The sequence below is a fragment of the Macaca fascicularis genome, chromosome 12 (genome assembly GCF_037993035.2).
Source record: "Macaca fascicularis isolate 582-1 chromosome 12, T2T-MFA8v1.1".
NCBI lineage: Eukaryota > Metazoa > Chordata > Mammalia > Primates > Cercopithecidae > Macaca > Macaca fascicularis.
This window is the reverse complement of record NC_088386.1, coordinates 97,884,419-97,908,987: the sequence shown is the minus strand read 5'-3', so window position 1 is coordinate 97,908,987 and position 24,569 is coordinate 97,884,419. Positions and strand designations below refer to the sequence as shown.

The 24,569-nt window shown below is 43.1% G+C and overlaps 1 protein-coding gene and 1 long non-coding RNA gene across 8 annotated transcripts in view; one reads left to right on the top strand and one right to left on the bottom strand.

Moving 5' to 3' along the window:
- The window catches only part of KIAA2012 (KIAA2012 ortholog), a 140,245-nt gene extending 131,964 nt beyond the window's left edge, over nucleotides 1-8,281 (bottom strand). For all 7 annotated transcript variants that reach the window (XM_005573956.5, XM_045367474.3, XM_045367476.3 and 4 more), the window contains exons 1-2: nucleotides 7,825-8,281; nucleotides 6,361-6,645 (exon numbers count right to left, since the gene is read on the bottom strand). In XM_005573956.5, coding sequence (XP_005574013.3) covers nucleotides 6,361-6,645; nucleotides 7,825-7,908 — 369 coding nt within the window. In that variant the 5' untranslated portion in view covers nucleotides 7,909-8,281. The remainder of the gene's footprint in view (nucleotides 1-6,360; nucleotides 6,646-7,824) is intronic.
- Nucleotides 4,590-7,355, top strand: LOC141408212 (uncharacterized). Its single transcript, XR_012421377.1, has 2 exons — nucleotides 4,590-4,809; nucleotides 5,970-7,355. It is a non-coding gene; the product is annotated as an uncharacterized lncRNA (long non-coding RNA).
- Nucleotides 8,282-24,569: the final 16,288 nt, after the last annotated feature.

Below are 24,569 nucleotides of genomic sequence, written 5' to 3'. Positions count from 1 at the left end.
TCCTAATCTCTGGCTAAAAGGGTAACAGATAATTTATAATTCTCTCTCCTTTTCTATATTTTTCTAATTTATATAAAACCCCGATATTATTGTTAGAATGGGAAAAATAATTCAGAAGGCATATTTCTTACAGTATTTTCTACTTGATAAAATGGCTATCTGGGCTGGGTATGGTGACTCAGGCCTATAATCCCAGCACTTTGGGAGGCCCAGGCGGGAGGATCACCTGAGGTCAGGAGTTCGAGACCAGCCTGGGCAACATGCTAAAACCCTGTCTCTGCTAAAAATACAAAAATTAGCCAGGCATGGTGGCATGCACCTGTAATCCCTGCAACTCAGGAGGTTGAGGCATGAGGATCGCTTGAACCTGGGAGCGGGAGGTTGCAGTGAGCCAAGGTCACACCTCTGTACTCCAGCCTGGGTGACAGAGTGAGACTCTGTCTAAAAAAACAAAACAAAAAAAGGTAACCTAAAGTTTCCTTCGTGGGGGGACATTGGCTGAAAATAGCAATGAAAGAGTTAAATGCCTTGAGTATTAACATGCGGGGAGAAATTAGGCAGTACAGAATGAGTGGTGACTATTCAGTGGAACAAGGCTGACAATACTTTTAAACTTAACCAAATTTATAATGAAGATGGTAGTAGCAATATAGTTGGCCCTCGCATCTGTGGGTTCCCCATTTGTAGGTTCAACCAACCATGGATCAAAAATATGTGGAAAAAAACAATTAATAATAGCAATATAGACCAGACGCAGCAACTCACATCTGTAATCCAATACTTTGGGAGGCTGAGGTGGGAGCATTGCTTGAGCCCAGGAGTATGAGACCAGCCTGGGCAACATAGCGAGATCCCATCTCTACAAAAAATTTTTAAAAAATTAGTTGAGTGTGGTGGCACATGTCTATAGTCCTAGCTGCTTGGGAGGCTGAGGCAGGAGGATTGCTTGAGCCTAGGAGTTTAAAGTTATAGTAAACTACAATCATGCCACTGAACTCTAGCCTGGGCAACAGAGCAAAACTCTGTCTCCACAAAAAAAAAAAAAAAAAAAAATATATATATATATATATATATATATATAAATAAAATACTAATAAGAACAATGCAGTATAACAACTATTTGCAAAGTATTTACACTATATTAGGTATTATAAGCAATCTAGAGATGATTCAAAGTATATGGTAGGGTATGTGTAGGTTATATGCAAATACCATGCCATTTTATATAAGGGAGTTAAGCATCCTCGGATTTTGGTATCTTCAGGGATTCCTGGAAGTAATCGTGGTCCTTGGTTTTGAAATCAAGGGGTATCCTGGAATCCTGCAGATACCGAGGGACAATTGTACAATGTTGGTTGAAATCTGCTATAGTTATCTAAATCCTGTTTGTCTCTCAATGGAACAGAGAAGTGGCATGTCCTGTGAACTGAATTTTAAAACACATTATTTTAGGTACATTATTTAATCAATGTCTCATTGTTGGTATTTATCCTACCCCAAATTATGATTACTTAGGTTTTATAGCTATTTGATGTCTCAATAATGGGAAGCTGAATAAATTAAAGGCCTCAAGAAGAATGGTTTCAACTTTAGAAATGCTAAACAAGATTTCATTCTGTTAAAAAACAACGAAAAACCAACCAAGCAACATATCTGTGTGTATCCAGAAGTCTAAGAATGCTGACCTCTGATTTCTTGACTTTACATTTATCTTTACCCATTAGGAGTTGGGCCATCAAGAAAGTTCAAGGGTGGATGTATGCTGAGCTATAAACTCCAGACGGGTTGCCACATGTGTGCTGTCAGATCCAAAGAGCTGGAGGTGCTGTGAGATGCTTTAAACCTTGACTTTCACCTTTCTGCAACAGGCTTCATTCTTACAGGTCTGGGTGGGGCCTGAGTCATGCAGGTTTCTTGATACACAGTCCAGCCAAGAACAGATCCTTCCGTCAGCAGCACTATTACTCTACCCCATTTTCCATCCTCACTTTGGCTCTTTGACTTTGAGTGTAGTGTTTTAAACTTTTGAACTATCGTATTTGGACAAAGAAATACTCACCCTAATGGACAGATGGTGTGGTTATTGGTGGACTCAATTTGCAGCACTTTTTGCCATTCCATTTTCCTCCCTGAAACCTCTCATCTTGATCTCTAGGGTCAACTGTCTACCTCTTTCAAAGCTATAGATTTTTATTTTATTTGTAAAATCCCATAGTTTAAAAAATATATTTGGTAGAAAGAAATGTATACATTAATATGTGGTTTATAATCCCACCACCCATGGTTTATGCCACAGTTGAAATTTGGGTGGATATCCTTTGGTGGATATATAATCAATTTTTTTTTTTTGAGACAGAGTTTCACTCTTGTTGCCCAAACTGGAGTGCAATGGTGCCATCTCGGCTCACTGCAACTTCTGCCTCCCGGGTTCAAGCAATTCTCCTGCCTCAGTCTCCCGAGTAGCTGGGATTACAGGCGTGTGCCACATGCCCAGCTAAGTTTTTGTATTTTTAGTAGAAACTGGGTTTCCCCATGTTAGCCAGGCTGGTCTCAAACTCCTGACCTCAGATGATCCACCCGCCTTGGCCTCCCAAACTGCTGGGATTACAGGTGTGGGCCACCACACCTGGTCAATAATCACTTTTTAAAAATCAGAATTATATTAGAGAGGTGATGTTTTCTATGTGGCCTAATCTCACATTCTGGTGCAGTGATTTACTTGGCTGTATAACTTTGCGTGAGTCACTCAAACTCTCTGTGCTTCTATTTCCTCACCTTTAAAGTGGATAATAATAGTACTTACTCCCAGGATTATTAGAAAGCATAAATGAGTTATACTTGGAAAGCACTTAGAATAGTGGCAAAAATACCATAACTACTCAAAAAAGGTTAATGAACATTGGTATTTTTATTATATGAATACATTTTTGTAATCTGCTTTTAAAAAATAAATTCTGAGTCAGGCATGGTGACTCACATCTGTAATCCCAGCACTTTGGGAGGCCGAGGTCGGTGGATTGCTTGAACCTAGGAGTTCGAGACCACTTGGGCAACAGAGCTAAACCCCATCTCTACAAAAATACAAAAAGTTGGCCTGGCATGGTGACGTGAGGCAGCAGTCCCAGCTACCTGGGAGGCTGAGATGGGAGGATCACTTGAACCCGGGAGTTTGAGGCTGCAGTGTGCTGTGATGGTGCCACTGGCCACTGCATTCCAGCCTGGGTAACAGAGGAGACCCTGTCTCAAAACAAAACAAAAGAAAAACATTGTGTAGATTTTCTCATGTTATTCATGACTAACACATGACTTCATTGCTTGACCCAGGTCATTACATGATTTACCAGAGTTCATTTAGTCAGTGTTCCATTGCTGGGCATATACTGTTTTCAGTGTTTTGCATGGTAAAGAACCCTGTAGTCCATGTTTTTCTGCATAAATCTTTGAACCTATATCTGATTATGTCCTAGGGCCAGCTCCTAAAGGTAAAATGTTGAATCAAAAGGTATCAGCCCCTTTTAGGCTTTGCCAAATTGTCCTCCAGAAATGTCATGTGAATTTGTACTTCTAACATGTGAGACTGCTGTTTCCCTATAGCTGTCCTGGCACTGGGTATTATGATTTTAAAAGTTTCTTGCCAGGCTGTTGTTTTCATAGTCAGATGGTACTCTCTATTTTCCAAAGCTTCTGAGGCGTTTCTTTTCTTTTTTTAGAATAATTTTTATTATTTTTATTTTGATAGAAACAGGGTCTCACTATGTTGCCCAGGCTGGTCTTGAACTCCTGGGCTCAAGCAGTTCTCCTGCCTCTGCTTCCCAGAGTGCTGGATTACAGATATGAGCCACTGCACCCGGTGTGTTCTTTTTCTTTAATTCTAAGTCCCTTTTGAGTTGCTTCCCCTCCTCTTTTAATCTACTATGTCCTTTAATCTTAAACTCCAGCGCTGTACTCTCCCATACGTTTTCTTTTCTCTAATTTCTTCACACCATTTCCCTCTGTTCATGTGGAGTTAGACTATATATTCTGTTTTGTACAGATATGAGCTATAAATTTAGAAGATGGATATCACAGGAAGATAGTAACTTCTTTGTTTCATTGACACCAAATATAACCAAAAATGAAACTGACCCAAACTGACTCATCTACTTTATAAACTAATAAGATATCTGTTACCTGATTTAGCCTTATAGACAAGCATCTGAAAACGATGGAAGGTATTCTTACTCTGGGCAGTAAGTTAGCCTATATATCACTCAGTGTCCAACCAAGAAAATAGAAACTAAGTAAACACAGAAGGAATTTAATTTAGGGAATTGCTTGTACAGTTGATTGGAGAGCTCAGAAGCCAAACAGATGGGGGCGGGGGGGCAACACTGAGATCAGTAACATCAGGAAGTCAGCACCACACTTAAGCTAGAAAGACAGAGGGAGGAGCTGGTGGGGTCATCTGGAGGAGTCGGGGGTCACAGTGGGCCTGTCTGTTGAGAGCTGTATCACAGAGGTAATGCAGATGCTTCTTTTCACCTGAGGCAGAGGGGGAAGGGAGAAATAATGTGGTCTTCCTCTTCTTATCCCTCTCCAATCTCTTTTCTGTGTCTCCCATTGGCAAATTCAACCAGAAGCCAGTGAACACAGATGTTTGTGGAATTGTATATAGCCTGTGGTCAACCTGCCTGCGATGCAGAGCAGAGCAGGGGAAGGGAACAGAGGGAATCTGAGACAAACAGGTCACGACCAGGCTCAATGACCACTGGAGTCCCTTCAAGTCCACAAACAACAGGGCAGAGTGCAAAGTATGCAGGCCCTAGTGAGGTAGGCAGTCCTGGATTTGAATTCTGGCTTTGTCATTTAGTAGCTCTCTGGCCTTGGGCAAATCACTTATCTACCCTGAGCTTTGGTTTCCTCATCTATAAAAGGAGGCAAGAAAAACTATATTGAACAGGGTCATTGTAAGGATTAAATAAAATAATATTTAGCTATAACGCAACAGTAAGCATTCAATAATTGGTTTTCTTTTATTCAAGAATTTATTATTTTTAAGGCAAAGATCATTGGGTATTCGGCCAAGGTCATCAAGCTTCTCTATTTTGAAAGATGAAAAGAGGGCAGAGGAGTTTTTTCTTTTGGAAGCTTTGCCTGGCATGGGGGTAGTGATAAATTGTCCAACAATGATTCTAGGAGATGATCTAAGAAACATTGAAAATATCATGCATGACCAAGTCATTTATTCCACAAACATTTGTGGGTACTCTTTCTGGAAATGATTTAGACATGGTCCCCAGATGGGAAGAGATGTTAATCCATCAGGAATGACAGACAGTCAAAGAGATAAATCTCAGTGCATGATGGTATGGGAATATTTGCAGAGGAGGGAGGCATGGTCTGTCTCTGCCTAGGCAAGTGGGAGAAGGCTTCAGTGAGGAGATGGTATTTAAGTTGTGTTTTGAAGGATGGGTGGGAGCTTGCCAGCTGTAGAAGTGTGTGCAAAAATGGAGAGTCATGACAGGGCACAGGTGTTGAAGAATGATGAGCTAATCACATGGGTGGGGCCTTATGGCATCCATGATTGAAGTGGTACAGGAACAGGTGGGAAATGTGGCTAGACATTGAGCAGAAAAGCCAGTGTGTGAAAGGTCTGATAGAAGAAGCTGATGACTATTTTGTGGGAATGAAAAGTCAGTAGACACTTTTAAATTAGGGAGTCACCCACCATTTCTAACCTACAATTTTACAAAGTGACACATTTTCCCAGACTATCTTATGGCCTCAGCCAAAGGGCTGATGCATGCAATTATATAAAGCAGGGGCGAGGTGCACATCTCACAAGACGTTAGGAAGTATGAATCAGAAAAATGAGCACAGGCGTTTTCCCTCAATATTATATTCAGGATGGAAAAAGTCATTAACTTATCCTGCAGACGCTGAAGGGCTCAAGGTAAATATTTAAAATGTTCTCCCTCTCATTTCCACAGAGCCAAGAACATCAGAGGTGGGATGATGATGCTTGTAGCTACGAGACAGGATTTCAAGGATCCTGCTGAAACGTCTGCTGGCCTGAATCTGTTGGAATGCTGAAAAGGACTTTGTGTTACTCTAACTGAAAGGAAAACACAAAATGATGATAATGTAGCCCTTTATGCTTTTCAGAACCCTTTCACATACATTATCTCATTTAAACTTCGTGACAATGGTGTGCAGCAGATAGGGCTAGGAGTACAGTCAATCTCATTTTAGAGATGAAGAAACAGAGGTCTGAGAGTTTCATACCTTCCCCGGGTCCAAGAAGTTATTACCAAAGCTGCACCTGGGTTTCTAGACATGTTGCCAGCACCTTCCCCAAACCCGAGGGAGTACTCTGCCTACCTGTTGCCTTCCATATGCCAGGATGGCTTCTTGGAGGTCTTGAAGTGTGTGTAGTTCAAGATCCAGCTTCCTCCAGGGACCTTTGGGGCGGTAGAGGCCTTTTCTCCTCTCTTTGGGTGTCCATGCCGAAATGGCTAAACCTTCTGAGTAGAGGATCAGGGCACCCTTTCTAGTGCTGAAAGTTTTAGGGAGAAAGAGGCTCCAGGAGTGCTGGTTGGCATTGTTCTCGTCTTGAGGTTTGCTGACAGGAGCATAGTCTTCTGGGGACCTCCAGTTCAAGTAATCCTGCAATGAAAAGCAGCCACTTTGACGGAGCCACTGTGGAAGACTTTTCTATAGCAAATACTGCTTGTGCAAAGCCTCCGGCATTTTTGTGTTACTGATTTTCTCTGAATTGTTCACACAGTGTTATGGAACACAATTGCTCTTCTTAGCAACTGCCTTTTCTCTCCACATTTCAAAATTAGTGGAACCCAGGGCATGGTTCTATTTCACCCCATAAACTTTCAGGAGAGTCATGTATGACCAGAGGATTAACTTAGCTTGCGTGTAGGTTACAGGCCAGTTAAAGTTTCCTGGTATGCAAGTAAGCGATCAGAATTATTAAGGGCAGCAGATAACTTTGAAATTAGACCTGGACTAGCTGGCAGTTGAAATAGGAGCATTCCAAGCCACTACCACTTCAGCTGTACGTGGGGAGAATTTCTACACATTCCAGATGCTATGCAACATTACCTAATTTGGCTATTTAGGGGCCTATAAAGCGGTTACATATTTTGTAGGTAAGTAAATGCCATTGGCCATACAGGTCCTTTGAAACTTTATACGCCTTTTAACACAGCAAAGGTCAAATATCATGACAAAGTACCATGACAATGGAAATCTCTGTATGACCCCCAAATTTGCAAAGTATCCCCAATAGATTTCTTATTCCTGGCAGGATTCAGTGAAATAAAATTCTAGTATAACAGGGGAATTTTGCCACCTCTTTAAAATCTTCTAAAATGAGTGGTTTTTTTTCTTTTTGGCCTATATTAAATATGAGTCCTGTGGGTTGAATTCCAGAAAGTTCAAGGAAGCCATTGAAATGGCATGAACACACACAGCATTTCAACCGCAGAGCATGACCTCCAAAAACCAAACAACCATCAGCTTGCCTAGAACCCAGGTGGAAATTCTGGTCTTGCACCAAACCATCCAAATTCCAGACAATCTGGAATCTCCTTTGGTCCAAGCAAAGACAGCTATAAGGGGAAAGATGAGGGCCCCAGTGGCAATCTCGGTGTGTCAGGAAAACGGCGTTATTTTCTTGAGTTTCATAAAGGAGGAAGGACCATCTTCCAGTGACCCCGCCACCTCACTAACAACACAAACCAAGACACACATGGTTTACCTCCCAAGTGGAAACATAGAGCATTCCTCTCCCACCTCCAAAATGTGCCTTTCTTCAGCTGTGAGACTCACCTCTGGTTCAAAGTAGACTTCTAACTTCTGTTTGTCCTGGCCCAGCTTCCCGTGGCCCCGACTCAGGAGGGAGAGCGTGAACATGTTTGCCTCTGACCACCCCTTCTCAAGGGCAGTCCATCTTGGTTCTGAAGGCTGAAATCTGGTCACACCTCAAGATTTCCAGAGCTCACAGCAAGCCCAAGAAGACCACAAACACAGGGCCTTTTATTAAATACATTTTTCCCTCTCACAGCAGCTTCTTAATAACAACCAGTCACACAGTTTAGACAGTGTGTGTCTTTGTGGAGAGAAAAAATAAACCGCACAGCCAGCCTCCTCAAGCCCTGGATTGTCTACTCTCTGGGCGACCCGTCTCTCCCCTTCTCCTGAGCTCTTGTTGTCCCTTGGTCCCGGTGGCTCTGTTACCAGCCGTGTGCATCTACAGAGCTCGGCCACAGCACCATCCTTCTTGTCTGAGCGGAGGTTGTTTCCTGGTTGCTATGGCAGCACCGGGAAATGAAGTCCCTTAAACTAACCCAGGCAAGGCAGAGAGGTGCCGGGTGCAGTGTGCAGTCCCCGGGGATGGGGGTGGGGATCAAATGGACACTGAAGGGACCAGGCTCAGGTTGCAAGTCTCATTTGCACGGGGGGGTGGGGGCCTTGTTGGGGTACTTTTTCTGTTATTGTTGTCATCTTGTTTTTAGAAAGCGTCTTTCCCTCTCTCCTGATATGTGAGCCTGTCACTGTCAACTAACCATTAACAGAGCCAGGGTGTCATCTAGGTCACCTAAAACCACCTGTGACTTTTTCCTTGGCTGAGCTCCATCATCCCCTTGACTGAACACGAGACCTCATTATGGTAGTTGCTGCTTTGCCTGAGCGGGAGACACTGGGATTCTCTAGCTTCCTTTGCATACTTGGTTTTCAACTGGGCAACCTATCCCCAGATGGGGGTGCTCTGGAAATGTGGGTGGGGGACATTTTGGTTGTTGCAATGATTGGGGGTCCTGCTGGCATTGAGCAAGCAGAGGCCCCAGATGCTAAATGTTCTACATTGCGTGAAATTCCCACATAGTGATGAACTGTCCCACTAGAATGCCAGGAGCACCCGCTTTGAGAAGCACTGTGTAGCCTGGGATGCTTGGGTCTCTTTGGCAGTGACATTGTGACGAGCACAGACAGGAGGCAAGAGGGTCAGGAAACAAAAAGACCGCTTAGCTGGGGATCTAGGAACCTGCTCAAGCCTTGAAAAGCAAACTGCCTGTTAGTGGTCAGCTAAACTACCCTGGCAGTCTTGTGGGAGTGCCCCCTGCTGGCCTGTGTGAAGAAGCACAATGGGCTACAAGCCCACTTACCTTTTTGATCTTCTTATGTGGCACTTTCCCCTCCCCCTCCGACCCCCCCCCCAACCAAGCTCAAGTCTCCTGAGAAAGAAACGGAGGTTCTGTTGTAAAATAAAATAGGATTTATTATGGGGAATCAAGACAGCGAATGAGTGAATGCAGAGGCTCGAAACAGAATTTAATCAAAACCACAATGAGAAACCACTTCCCACCTACTAAGATGGCTACTATTTAAAACAAAAACAAAAACAGAAAATAACAAGTATTGGTGAAAATATGGAGAAATTGAAAACCTTGTGCATTGCTGTTGGAAATGCAAAATGGCACAGCCTCTGTAGAAAATGGTATGACGGTTTCTAAGAAAATTAAACAGAATTACTGTGCCACCAGTAATTCCACTTCTGGGTCTGTATACCCAAAGGAAGTGAAAGCAGGGTCTCAAAGAGATATTTGTATACTCATATGCAGAGCAAAATTGTTTATAAGAGTCAAAAGGTGGAAGTAACTCAAGTGTCCATTGACAGATGAATGAATCAACAAAATGTAGCATATGCATACAATGTAGTATTATTCAGCCTTAAGAAGGAAGGAAATTCAGTCGGGCACCATGGCTCATGCCCGTAATCCCAGCACTTTGGGAGGCCGAGGCGGGCGGATCACCTGAGGTCAGGAGTTCAAGACCCAACTACTTGGGAGGCTGAGGCAGGAGAATCGCTTGAACCTGGGAAGTGGAGGTTGCAGTGAGCCGAGATCATGCCACTGCATTCCAGTCTGGGCAACAGAGTTGAGACTCCATCTCAAAAAAAAAAAAAAAAAAAAAAAAGGAAGGAAATTCAGACACATGCTACAACATCCATAAACCTTGAAGACATTACCCTAAACAAAGTAAGCCAATCATGAAAGAACAAACATTGTATGATTTCACTTATGTGAAGTACCTAGAGTGGTCTGATTCATAGAGACAGAAGGTTGAATGGTGATTGACGGGCTGGCAGGGAGAGGGGAATGGAACATCACTGTGTAGTGGGTACAGAGTTTCAGTATGAGAAGATGAAAAAGTTCTAAAGCTGGATTCACAACAATATGAATATGCTTAACGTCAATGAACTGTAAACTTAAAAATGTTGAAATGGTCCACTTGAGCCAGTGCAGTGGCACACACCTGTAATCCCGGCTACTCTGGAGGCTGAGACAAGAAGATCCCTTGGGCCCACGAGTTTGAGATCAGCCTTAGTGACATTGTGAGATCTCATCTCTAAAACGAAAATAAATTTATGTTACATATATTTTACTACAATTAAAATTTTTTTCTGGCTGGCTGTGGTGACTCATGCCTGTAATCCCAGCACTTTGGGAGGCCAAGGCAGGTGGATCACTTGAGGTCAGGAGTTTGAGAACAGCCTGCCCAACATGGTGAAACCCCGTCTCTACTAAAAACACAAAAATTAGCTAGGCATGGGGGTGTGCACCTGTAATCCCAACTGCTTGGGAGGCTGAGGCGCAAGAATTGCTTGAACCTGGGAGGTGGAGGTTGCAATGAGCCGAGATGGCGCCACTACACTCTAGCCTGGGCAATAGAGTGAGACTTGGTCTCAAAAAAAATTTTTTTTTTAATTGTATAGCAAAACATAAAAAAGAAAACACTGAATTCAGCACTTTATAATCTGAAAACTGATTGGTCAGTATTATCATGGAGTGACCGCCTCACAGTAGGTGAGATAAAATCCAAGAAACCCAGGGTTCCAAATAGTTTCTGAGGTCTTAGGCTACGGTTGCTCCCTCCCTTCCCCTTCCCTATCCCTTTGAAGTGCAAAAAGGGCCCTTAAACAAAACTTTGTCGAGAGATTACTATATTCCAGACACGATCCCTGAACTCCAGGCGGTCCTGATACCTGAAATATGACATGACAGCTGTGTTAATGGAGGTAGAGTGAAGTAGGTGCTCTAGGAAAAGAGGTGAAGGCCTGTGCATGGGGAGAGTGGGGAATGGATGGTGGCAGGCATTGTGGAAGGGTGCCAAGATGAGGAGGTTTAGAGGTGGGCTTTGGAAAACAGCAGTTCACTGGGAAGATGTGAGAGAATGGTGAGGAGGGAAGATAAAAAAGGATATTGCAGGCGGCAGGGACAGAAAAGTTTGAGATCTCTGGGGAAGGGGTGATTTCTCTGTTGTGATCAAAACTGCAGGTCAGCGAGGAGCGGTGGCTCACTCCTGTAATCCCAGCACTTTGGGAGGCTGAGGTGGGTGGATCACCTGAGGTCAGGAGTTCGAGACCAGCCTGGCCAACATGGTGAGACCCTGTCTTTACTAAAAATACAAAATTAGCTGGGTGTGGTAATGCATGCCTGTAATCCCAGCTACTCAGGAGACAAGGCTGGAGAACTGCTTGTACCCAGGAGGCGGAGGTTGCAATGAGCTGAGATTGTGCCATTGCATTCCAGCCTGGACGACAAGAGTGAAACTCCATCTCAAAAAACAAGAAGACAAAAAAACAGGCCAGGCGCTGTGGCTCACACCTGTAATCCTAGCACTTTGGGAGGCTGAGGTGGGCGGATCACAAGGTCAGGAGTTCGAGACCAGCCTGGCCAATACGGTGAAACCCCATCTCTACTAAAAATACAAAAATTAGCTGGGTGTGGTGGCACATGCCTGTAATCCCAGCTACTCAGAAGGCTGAGGCAGGATAATCACTTGAACCTGGGAGGAGGAGGTTTACAGTGAGCCGAAATTGCGCCACTGCACTCCAGCCTGGGCGACAGAGTGAGACTCCATCTCAAAACAAAAATAAAAACAAAAAAGAAAACAAAACTGCAGGCCATGTGGACAGAGATGCAAGGACAGAGGTCAGCTGGCCAAGGCCATGAAGGTTGCATACACTGTGCTGAAGCATTTTGGATTTTAATCTTCAGGTAGGTTTGTTGTTGTTGTTGTTTTGTTTTTTACATTGCCCAGGATGGTCTTGAACTTCTGGGCTCAAGTGATCCTCCTGCCTCAGCTTCCCAAATAGAAACCACATGGAACAGAAGATAGATGCTGTTCAATGGCCACCTCCCCAGCACATTCAGGAATGTATCCCTTGTTCCAAAGTGCTTGGAGTAAATGAATACCACTCTGGAGAAGCAGCCTATGTGACACTGTCAGAACCTTTATCCCTCTTTAAAAGGAAGTGTGATTGTGTTTTCTAGAATTTTATTCATCTTTAGGGGCAATCTGTAAGGAGAGTCCGTGGTGTTGCCCTTGTTACCTTGGTATGACAGGCGTGAGTCCTTTGCACCCCCAGGTAGGTTTTATTAAAGCAGGTGGGTGATATGATTCCATCTGGGTTTTTAGAAAGATAACCCCGAGAAGTTTATAAAGGATGGATAGAAGGAAGAATCCTTATCTCATCAACCTCTGGGTGAACTTTCAAGACTTGCAACCCGGGCCAGTCTTCTCTTGGATATGAATGAACTTGTCAAATAGGTCAGGAAAAATCACCAGCTAAGTGGTCTTTGAATAAGACAGAAGGGGAAACTCTATACCAGCTGCAAAGAAAGATAAATCTTGCTGTTTTGAAAGTGCCATTGCTCAAGAAAGAGAGAAAAGTAGCATAAGAGGAACTTAATGGAGCCCTTGGGACTTGAATGAGAACCACTATCGTTAGCCAAGGGAAGGCTCCAAGTTTCTCCAGTGGAGACTCTTTCTCTGAACTCACCTGACTTTGAAATGTTAACTCATCTATACATAGTGAACCAGGGCCCCAAGAAGTGCTCTTTCTGAGTCTGGGTTGAGTGAGCATACCACCTAGGAAAATGCCTAGGAGTCCACCTGACCCTCCCAAGGCTGTGACAAGCCCTCCAGGTCTCTGCGGCAGCAGTAATCTGTAAGCAGCCAGACCACAACCTAAAGTGGGCCTCTCCTAAACCATGGTGTTTACATCTATGCTGTTTAATATGGACAATGAACAGATCCACAGATCAATTAATAGTCATTTAAAAGCATTTACTCAGTCCCCACAACAGTTTATAGAAAGTACATTTAGAAAGCAATCCAGGTTATTGCTATTCTAAAGTGCTTGGGGATCCCAGATGAAAGGCCCTTGTAACTGGAAAGTATTTATAACTCAAGAAGAACCCCTCCACACCCATGTTATACAACACCAACACCATCTCCTGGCACGCCTGACCTGTCAGCCCATGCAGCATGTCTGTTTGAATTACACTGTAACTTCTATAGGGTGGAGACCTTGTTTTTATGGTTTGTAAAACATCATGAATAACCATGGCACTCTGTAAATAAATAGAAACCACATGAAACAGAAGATAGATGCTGTTCAATGGCCACCTCCCCAGCACATTCAGGAATGTATCCCTTGTTCCAAAGTGCTTGGAGTAAATGAATGCCACTCTGGAGAAGTGGCCTATGTGATACTGTCAGAACTTTTATCCCTCTTTAAAAAGAAGTATAATCGTGTTTTCTAGTATTTTATTCATCTTTAGGGGCAATCTACAAGGAGAGTCCTTGGTGTTGCTCTTGTTAACGAAAGAGTAAAGATCAGTGCACAGAGAGATGAAATGATTTGCAGAAAGCCATAGAGCAAACCAGAGGTGAAATGGGACCTTGTCCAAATTTGGTTCCAATTTCAGCCTGTCTTTCATCCTGTAATACTTCTGCAATAGAGTAGTAGCAGCTCTTCATAAGAAGCCCATGGCTCTCAGAGAGCAGGTATGACTTTGGCCCCCACTACCTGCTTCAGCCATGAAGCTGGTGACTGGGCCCTGGACCTCTGGTCTGGCTGCTATGACTACTTCGAAGCACTCAGATCTCCCCAACCTTGCTTCTCTTAAGTTCACTTTGCAAATCTAGTTGGAAGGGAGTCTAGAAAATAAAGTTTTCTGCTTTCTAGCTCTTGCACCAGAGGGAATGTAGAATAAAAGTTGATAGAGCCAACTACAATTATCTACCATAAGCACCAAAAACAAGTTGTATGAGAAAGTCAAAACAAAAGATTTTTTAAAATATGGGCTGTGAGACTGGGCATGGTGGCTCATGCCTGTGATCACAACACTTTGGGAGGCTGAGGTGGGAAGATCGCTTGAGCTCAGGAGTTCAAGAGCAGTTTAGGCAACATGGCAAAATCCCTCTGTCTGTACAAAACATGCAAAAATTAGCCAGTCTGTCTACAAAAAATAAAAAAATTAGCTGGGTGTGGTGGTGCAGGCCTGTAGTCCCAGCTACTCTGGAGGCTGAAGTGGGAAGATTGCTTGAGCGCAGGAGGTAGAGGCTGCAGTGAGCTGTGATCGCACCGCTGCACTCCAGTCTGAGAGACAGAGCAAGATCCTGTCTCAAAAAAAATTAAAAAGATGGGCCATGTACATGACAAGCAGCAATGCCTTACATTATTAAGGCTCTTTCCATTTGCTTGTGTTTTATGTCCCAACTAGACTTTAAGTCTTTGGAAGGTAGAGACTACATCTTACAATTCTTTTTTTTGTTTGTTTGTTTTAGAGACAGGGTCTTGCTTTGTCACACAGGCTGAATGCAGTGCTGTGGTCATTGCTCACTACAGCCTTGACCTCTGGGCCTCAGGTAGTCCTCCTACCTCAGCTTCCTGTACTGCTGGGACTACAGGTGTACACCACCATGCCTGGCTGATTTTTTATTTTTTGTAGAATGGGGTCTCACTATGTTGCCCTGTCTGGGCTCAAATTCCTAGACTCACGTGGTCCTCCTGACTCAACCTCCCAAAGTGCTGGGATTACAGGTGTGAGCCACTGTGCCTGGCCAATATCTTAAAATTCTTTTTTTTTTTTTTTGAGGCGGAGTCTCACTCTGTTGCCCAGGCTGGAGTGCACTGGCACGATCTTGGCTCACTGCAAACTCCGCCTCCCAGGTTCACGCCATTCTCCTGCCTCAGCCTCTCAAATAGCTGGGACTACAGGCAACTGCCACCATGCCCGGCTAATTTTTTTGTGTATTTTTAGTAGAGACGGGGTTTCACTGTGCTAGCTAGGATGGTCTCGACCTCCTGAACTCATGATCAGCCTACCTTGGACTTCCAAAGTGCTGGGATTACAGGCATGAGTCACCGCGCCCGGCCCTTAAAATTCTTAATACTCCCCATAGCATAGAACCCATTGCATTATAGTAGCAGCTGATTGAATATTTGTCATTTTGCTTTTTAGCATGCCCAAAGAGATGCATAATTGTCTTTGAGCCAGTATGAAAAATATAGAAGAGAATTGGGTCAAAGCCTGTTTTAGTAGTCAGTAGTTTGCTATAGTACAAAGCTCAGACCCATAGGTTGAAGGTGCTTACCAACTCAAGGCTTAGTATACAAAGGCTGAAAGGGCCCTAATAGAATCAGTGTGGAAGATAGAACCCTCTGAACTTGTTAGAAGAAGTACAGACCTGCTAAGGATATGTTACTTGGCTTATTCAGAGACTAGGGCTAATTTCTCATGTGGCCCAGGCCAGGTTTGAAAGAAGAAAATATGAAAGGCGATAAAGAATACTCTGGAATCATAGCAAGAGAGAGAGAGTGTCAGCCTTGGATTCCTGCTTCCTTTCTCTCCTTAGCTACAAATTATGGCCGCATGGCCTGCCTAGTTCAGAGGGAAGGGACTAAGGATCTATTTATTTTAGATCTTTCTGAAGGGTTTGCTTTGGGAGTCTAAAATATTTGGTTATCCCTTTGCTCATGGCTTCACTTTATTAGTAGGAGCACTCACTGTAATTGCAAGCTTTTAAATTTATGGTGGAGAGATAGTGAGTTTGTAGAAGAAATAAAAGCCACACATTCTTGGTTCTTTCATAACATGGGGAAAATCAATCACCACCTGGCTGGCAGCTCAGTTACTTGGGGCAAAAGTAACAAGCCTCCATAGGAACCAACCTATGGAGGGTGACAGGAGCAGGGATGATTTTAATTCTAAGGGGAGGATCTTAGAGCAGATGTCATTCATTGGGACTGCACGGATTCTGATAATTTATCACCATTGAACTTTAGAGTAATAACATGTAATAATAACATAGCAATGTTTTATTTGTGTTGTTTAGTGGTGGGTAAATTTTTCTTTTGATTTTCATTAAATACTGTTACAATGATGTTTATGTAATTAACAAATGAGATTATTTGTGTCAAGCACTGAGTCTGTGCCAGGCACATAGTACATGCTCAATAAATAGAAAATATTGGGTTTTTTGTTTTTGTTTTTTGTTTTTTTTTTGAGATGGAGTCTTGCTCTGTTGCCAGGCTGGAGTGCAGTGGTGCGATCTCGGCTCACTGCAACCTCCACCTCCCGGGTTCAGGTGATTCTCCTGCCTCAGCCTCCCGAGTAGCTGGGACTACAGGGACGTGCCACCACGCCCAACTAATTTTTGTATTTTTAGTAGAGACGGGGTTTCACCATGTTGGCCAGGATGGTCTCTATCTCTTGACCTCGTGATCTGCCCGACTCGGCCTCCCAAAGTGCTGGGATTACAGGCATGAACCACCACACCCGGCTGAAAATATTGTTTAATGAATAATTCCATCTCATAATTGAGGAGAGGTTTGGTTTTATTTTGGAGATGGGGGTCACGCTGTGTTGCCCAGGCTGGTCTTGAATTCCTGGGCCCAAGTTATCCTCCACCTCAGCTTCTCAAGTAGCTGGAGCTACAGACAAGTGCCACTGTGCCCAGCTCAGCAGTGAGGTTTTGCTGCACAAATGGATGCTCTGAAAGTCATTTCCTCACAACAGGAAATCTAATATAAATAGATAGTAAGTCACTAGACTGCATTACCAGACGCTTCTCTGTCAACTGGCTTCCAGTTCACCATTTTAACTCTATGATGAGAATAATTTTTGTATTTTCTGATTATCACAGAGTGAAAATTGTGAACCCTGTGTTAATCATTTTAGAGAAATGTTGTTAATGTGATATATAAAACATGTGTCTTTGTAGGGACATACCAACACCCAAGGTATACACAAATTCTCTTCCCACTGTTTGCCCACATTAGTGAGATTTTGATGTTCAAATTGATGTCCCCATCCTTAGCCCCAGGAGGGGAGTGGCCAGGGAGCTGCAGCTAACGGTGTGAAAAAGAGGAAGGGGCGCAGGGAGCCTGTGTGCAGGGAGAACCTTCCCCTCAAGACCCACACGTTGCTAGAGTTTGCCTTTTGAATCAAGGAGCCTCTAGCCCACAGGTAATCTCACTGCCTGTTTTTCAACCTTTATAGTTTCCTTTTGGAAAGCATTCACGTCTTTCTGAGAACTGAGATAAGATGCTAGTACCTTTGTAGAGATTGAATTAATCAGGCTGTGCAGGAATGGAACCCAGAGAGGATGCCTGGATTGGGGATTGACGGAAGAGGGAGAGGAAGAAGCAGGACAAGATGGAGGAGTCCTGGGAGGTAGGTCGGGAGGCCCATCCACAGCAGCTTTGTCCATTCCCCCATTTTCCCAACCAGCAGCCTGTGCCCACACTCCTCCAGCCAACAATCTGAACACGAGGCATAGGCTGCCAATCTCTAGCTGGCCCTAGGAGGCTCTGAAGTATACATGTAGGGAAGAGGGGAAGCATTTCCTCCTTATCTCATAGAGCTGACCCACCTGGGGCAGCAAAGTCCCTTCTCCAAAGGCTAAGAGAACACATAAAACTCAACCACAAGTTAAAAGGAGTCATTAGCGTTCTAATGTGTACGATCAGACATGAGCAGTGCCCTCTGCAGAGCCTCATCCTCCACACCAACCCTTGCTCGTGCCCACCTCTTATGCCAATCCACTCTAAAGCAGGTGTCCAGGGGAGCTGTTAGTCAAGCAGGGAGAACAACTTTGAAATGGTACATTCCAGTGGGAGATACGACAGAAAAGGTGGCTTGGCTTTCTCAGATTTTACCATCATTCTTCTCTTGACTCACTGTCTAGACATAGGTGCACAAAGGGTTAACAGGCCTCGTAGGACTCAGCTGCCAAGTACACTTAATGCTCAGTCCAGCACTCCCGGCTTGTATTCTTATGCTGCTGGAGTGGCCTGTTCATGGCATCTGGTTCCCTGGCAACAGCTTTCATTGGCTCATTCAAAGCCCTTTCTTCTTAAGAAAGCTCCTACTGAGACGCCCACCACCACTATGAATCACCATCTTAACTCTGTGTTTAGGATGCAGTTGGTATGAAAACAGCATTAGTAGATGAGGAAAGAGAAAGCAACGGCCAGGTTAAGTCCACCTGTCTTGCGTGAACCTTGCACTGGTTTTCTACTGGGCCAGTGGGAAATTACCTGCTTTGCCACTGGGACAGAGGGAGAGGCTGGGCCAGAAAGTTTCCCAGAGCTGGAGTTCTTTGTTCGGCAGAGATCCATGAGCCTCTGTGATTCATGACTATCTGTTTCCTGGGCTGATCTGTGATATAACTGTGGGCTCTGTGCTCTGACAAGGGGCGTTGCTGAGCTGAGGGAGGTCAGACAACGAAATCCATATTGTGGAAGGCTTGTCCCCAGCCAGCAACAAGCTGGGGAAAGGCATCTGCCTCCCTCAGAACCTGAGGAGTCTGGCAGCTGCTCCACCCTTCCCCAAGACATCTCAGCAGCTCCAGAATTGCTCAGAATAGCAGTGAAAAGTAGCTCTTCACGCAGCATTTAGAAAAAAGAAAAGTTAACTCGATTCTGTAACTCATAAAGATGGGAATTCTTAGGGGAATTCTTCAGTCTTACTGAGAAGCACTTTGAGTTTTATTGTTTTGTTTAGGGAATAAATAAAATGACAAGCAACAAAGTGGATTTAAAGAAGGTAAGCTAGTCTCACTCTAGTCTCACTTTTGGTTCACTTGTGTCAATTCATTTGACTCTGTCTTTTTAAAGCAAATTTCATCTCATGTACTTGTGCTCACTAAAATCTAAGTACATAGCATATTCAGGAAATAAAAGTGTTCAAAATTCACGGTAATATTTATTAAAAATGCTGGCTTTTAACCTGGCCATCCACTCTAGTATTTGTGCTGCTCTAACCTTCTGATTTTTCAAGAGAAAAGTTGCTAGGTGTGGTGGCTCATGCTTGCACTTGCAACACATTGGGAGGCTGAGGCAGGAGGATTGCTTGAGGCCAGGAGTTCAAGACCAGCTTGGGCAACATACCAGACCCCCCACCCCCATCTCTACCAAAAAAATAAAATTAAAAAAAAAAAAAAAAGAAAACAGCTATCTTGGTCATGGTGGTGAGATGTTATGAAAGAGCTGACAAGTCAAAGAGACAGGGTTTGTGACTGCTCTGCCTGAGAGTGAAAACTGTGGTGTGGAAGTGAGCACAGGTCTTTTCCTGCTGCTGTGTAGGTGGATTAATGTCTCTCCATGTCTGATCCACTGGCTTGTCCACAGCTTAACAGGGTAAGGGTTCTTGGTGGTTCTATAGCCACATGTTGTTAAAGTATGTTATGAACAGCACTTACCAAAACAACGTATGTTTGAGGGCTATTTGGGAATCAGGCTGTGTGTCCCTTATTAAATGTGTAATGGGCAAGTCTTAACCTCTCATAGCCTCAGCCTCAGTTTCCTCCTCTGGAAAATGGGGATAATAGCACCTCTCGTATGGAGGTGTTGCAAGAACTAAGAGAAATGAAGTATCTGTGCACCACTCCCATAGATTCTGATTGAATTGTTCTGGAATAGGGCCCTGGTACTGATAGGTTTTAGAAGCTCCACAGGTGATTCTGATGTTCAACCAGCATTAAGAACCACAGATGCTGCATATGAAAGGCACTTTGTGGTTATTTATTTTTTAGGCTGAAGAATTCCTCAAATATTATGGATTTTTAGGGATGGAGATGAGGAGATAATATCTACAGAAACAAAATTTCTTTATTCATTTGTCAGATTCCAGAGTTACCTAGACTGTAACGAAAGTGTAGCCCAGCGCAGTGGATGCATTCTCTCCCCTTTTAGCCCTTTCCAGATGAGTTTTTTTTTTTTTTAATTTTTAAGAAAAAGAGTTTTATTTGGGTCACAGTTCTGCAGGCTGTACATGAAGTATGGCACCAGCAACTGCTGCTGGTGAGGGCCTCAGGAGGCTTACAATCATGGTGGAAAGTGAATGGGGAGCTGGCATGTCACATCTTGAGAGTGGGGCAAGAAAGGCCCTGATGGGTCTTAGTCAAATAGTTTTTTCATTAGAAAAAAACCACATATGGCCAGGTGCAGTGACTCACGCCTATAATCCCAGCAATTTGGGAGGCCGAGGCTGGCGGATCACCTGAGGTTGGGAGTTCGAGACCAGCCTGACCAACATGGAGAAACCCAATCTCTACTAAAAATACAAAATTAGTCGGGCATGGTGGCACATGCCTGTAATCCCAGCTACTTGGGAGGCTGAGGCAGGAGAATCACTTGAACCCAGGAGGTGGAGGTTGAAGTGAGCCGAGATCATGCCATTGCACTCCAGCCTGAGCAACAAGAGCGACACTCCGTCTCAAAAAAAGGAGACAAAACCACATATATATACATACATGCACACACACACACACACACACACACACACACACACAGAGAGAGAGCACCTTCTATATGAATGTTTTGGGGAGAGATTAAATAGTATAATAGGGATAAATAGATAAATAGTTCATGGCTGGTCTTAATAGCTTTTTTCATTAAACACACACACACACAACACACACACACAAATATGTATATATATAGAGAGAGCACCTTTCATATGAATGTTCTGGGGGAGAGATTGAATAGTATTATAGGGGTAAATAGATAACTAGTCCCTAGACTGAGGAAGCTCACAGCCTAGTAGGAGAAAATAAGACATACTACACTGAACCTATATGATCCTGGGCTTGCCATGATTAAATAGTAATACCCCAAGTGGCCTTTGTCTGGGGGAAACTTGACTGTGTGACACGGGAGGATTCAAACCCTCCGAAGTGGGGGACTCATTTTCAGCTTGGACTCTAAGCAGGAAGTGCTTATTATCCTTCCCGATAAAGGACAGCACACTTCGATGAAAGACCAAGAGGCTACTCGGGAGGCTGAGGCAGGAGGATCGCTTGAGCCCAGTAGTTCCAGGCTGCAGTAAGCTACGGTAGTGCCACTGCACTCCAACTTGGATGACAGAGCCAGAATGTCTCAAAAAAAAAAAAAAAAAAAAAAAGCCCAGAGAATAAAGACGTAGAACCACACAGTCATTTTCATTAGTTAATAGAATGGATAGCAAGCATTTGTAGGGCATATTTTAGGGAAGATAATCTGTTTTTTTTTTTGAGATGGAGTCTCCCTCTGTTGCCCAGGCTGGAGCACAGTGGCGCGATTTCGGCTCACTGCAAGCTCCGCCTCCCAGGTTCACCCCATTCTCCTGCCTCAACCTCCCGAGTCGCTGGGACTACAGGCGCCCGCCACCACACCCGGCTAATTTTTTGTATATTCACCGTGTGAGCCAGGATGGTCTCGATATCCTGACCTTGTAATCTGCCTGCCTCGGCCTCCCAAAGTGCTGGGATTACAGGCGTGAGCCACCGTGCCTGGCCGGAAGAAAATGTTTTAAATACATTGTTTAATTGTTTAATTTAAATGTTTAAATATGTATATATACACACATAAACAAAGATAGAACTTTTTGTGGTTAGTAACCAGGTGGGGTAGCCCAAAGCAATGTGGGACACTGGATCTAGAAATCCCAGAACCTTCAAAAATATTTCAAATTAATCCTCAATCTTTTGACCACATTGTTGTGAGTTTTCATGAATTCTTTTTAAAAAATTTATAATTATGGATACATAATAGTTGTACATATTTATGGGGTACATGTGATTTATTTTTATTTTTATTTTCAGGGACAGATTTTTGCTGTCACCAAGGCTGGAGTGAAGTGGCATGATCACAGCTCACTGCAGCCTCGAACTTCCTGGCCTCAGGAGATCCTCCCTCCTGGGCTTCCCAAAGTGCTGGGATTACAGGTGAGAGCCACGGTGTCCAGCCACATGTGATATTTTGATATAAGGAAGCAATGTGTAATGATCAAATCAGAGTAATTGTTGTATCCATCACCTCAAGCATTTATCATTTCTTTGTCTTAGGAACATTTTAATTCCCCTTTTAGTTATTTTGAAATATACAGTACATTATTGTTAACTATAGTACACTATTGTGCTACTGAACACTGGATTTTACTCCTTCTATCTAAGTGTATTTTTGTACCTATTAACCATCCTCTCCCTAACCCCCTCTCTTCACTACCATTTCCAGCCTCTGGTAGCCATTGTTCTATTCTCCCTCTATGGATTTGATTTCTTTTTTTTTTCTGACCTTCCACATATGAGTAAAAACATGTGCTTGGCTTATTTCACTCAACATAATGTCCTTCAGTTCCATCCATGTTGTTGCAAATAACAGGATTTCATTCTTTTTATGGCTGAATATTATTCCATTGTGTCTATACACCATGTTTTAAAAGTCCATTCACCTGTTGATGGACACAGGTTTGATTCCATGTCTTGGCTATTGTGAACAGTGCTGCAATAAACATGGCAGTGTCTCTTCAATATACTGATTTGCTTTCATTTGGATATATATCCAGCAGTGGAGTTGCTGGATCATATTGTAGTTTTATTTTTAGTTCTTTGAGAAATGTCCATGCTGTTCTCCATAGTGGCTGTATTATTGTTAACCATATTTACATTCTCACTGACAGTATATGAGGGTTCCCCTTTCTCCACATCGTCATCAGCTTTTGTTATTGCTTGTCTTTTGGATAAAAGCAATTTTAATGAATTAGGGTGGGATGATATCTCATTGTAGTTTTAATTTGCATTTCTCTGATGATTAGTGATGTTGAACATTTTTTCTTATATCTGTTGGCCATTTGTATGTCTTCTTTAGAGAAATGTCTATTCAGATCTTTTGACCATTTTGATTGGATTATTAGGTTTTTTCCTATAGAGTTGTTTGAGTTCTCTATATATTCTGGTTATTAATCACTTTCCAGATGGGTAGTTTGTGAACATTTTCTCCCATTCTGTGGGTTGTCTCTTTACTTTGTTGATTGTTTCCTTTGCTGTGCAGAAGTTTGTTTGTTTGTTTATTTATTTATTTATTTATTTATTTATTGAGATGGAGTCTCACTCTGTGGCCCAGGCTGGAGTGCAATGGCTTGATTACGTCTCACGGTACCTTTTGTCTCCCGGGTTCAAGTGATTCTCCTGCCTCAGCCTCCCAGGTAGCTGGGATTACAGGCACCCACCACCACGCCCAGCTAATTTTTGTATTTTTAGTAGAGACAGGATTTCATCATGTTGGTCAGGCTGGTCTTGAACTCCTGACCTCAGGTGATCCATCCGCCTCGGCCTCCAGGTGCTGGGATTACAGGCGTGAGCCACCATGCCTGTCCCAGAAGCTTTTTAGCTTGATGTGATCCCATTTGTCAATTTCTGCTTTGGTTGCCTGTGGTTTGAGGTCTTACTCAAGATTCTTTTGCCCAGGCCAAAGTCCTGGAGTCATTCCCCAATGTTTTTTTTTCTAGTAGATTCATAGTCTTTAATCCATTTTGATTTGATTTTTGTATATGGTGATTGATAGGGGTCTAGTTTCATTCTTCTGCATATGGATATTGAGTTTTCCCAGCACCATGTATTGAAGAGACCGTGGTTTCCCCAATGTATGTTCTTGGCATCTTTGGTGAAAATAAGTTGTTTATAAATGTGTGGATGTATTTCTGGGTTCTCTATTCGGTTGGTCTACATGTATGTTTTTATGTCAGTACCACGCTATTTTAGTTACTATAGCTTTTTAGTATAATTTAAAGTCAGGTAATGTGATGCCTGCAGCCTTGTTCTTTTTTCTTCAGAATTGCTTTGGCTATTCTATCTTTTGTGGTTCCATATAAATTTTAGGATTTTTTTTTCTATTCCTGTGAAGAATGTCTTTGATATTTTGACTGAGATTCCATTGAGTAGTATGGACATTTTTATTATTTATTTATTTTCTTAGAGCCAGGGTCTTGCTCTGTCACCCAGGCTGGAGTGCGGTGGCATGATCTTAGCTCACTGCAGCCTCCACTTCTTGGGCTCAAGCAACCCTCCCACCTCAGCCTCCCGAGTAGCTGGGGCTACAGACACCTGCCACTGCACCCAGCTAGTATGAACATTTTAAAATTATTGCTTCTTCTAATCCATACATGGAATATTTTCCCATTTTTTGTGTGTCTTCTTCAATTTCTTTCATCAACGTTTTATAGTTTTTATTGTAGAGATCTTTTACTCTTTAGATAAGTTTATTCCTAGGTATCTTATTTGTAGCTATTGTAAATGGGACTACTTTTTAAATTTCTTTTTTAGATTGTTTGCTGTTGGCATATATAAATGCTACTGATTTTTGTATGTTGATTTTGTATTTTGCAATTTCACTAAACTTGTTTGTCAGCTGTAGTTATTTTTTGTGGAGTCTTTGGGTTTTTCTAAACATAAGATCA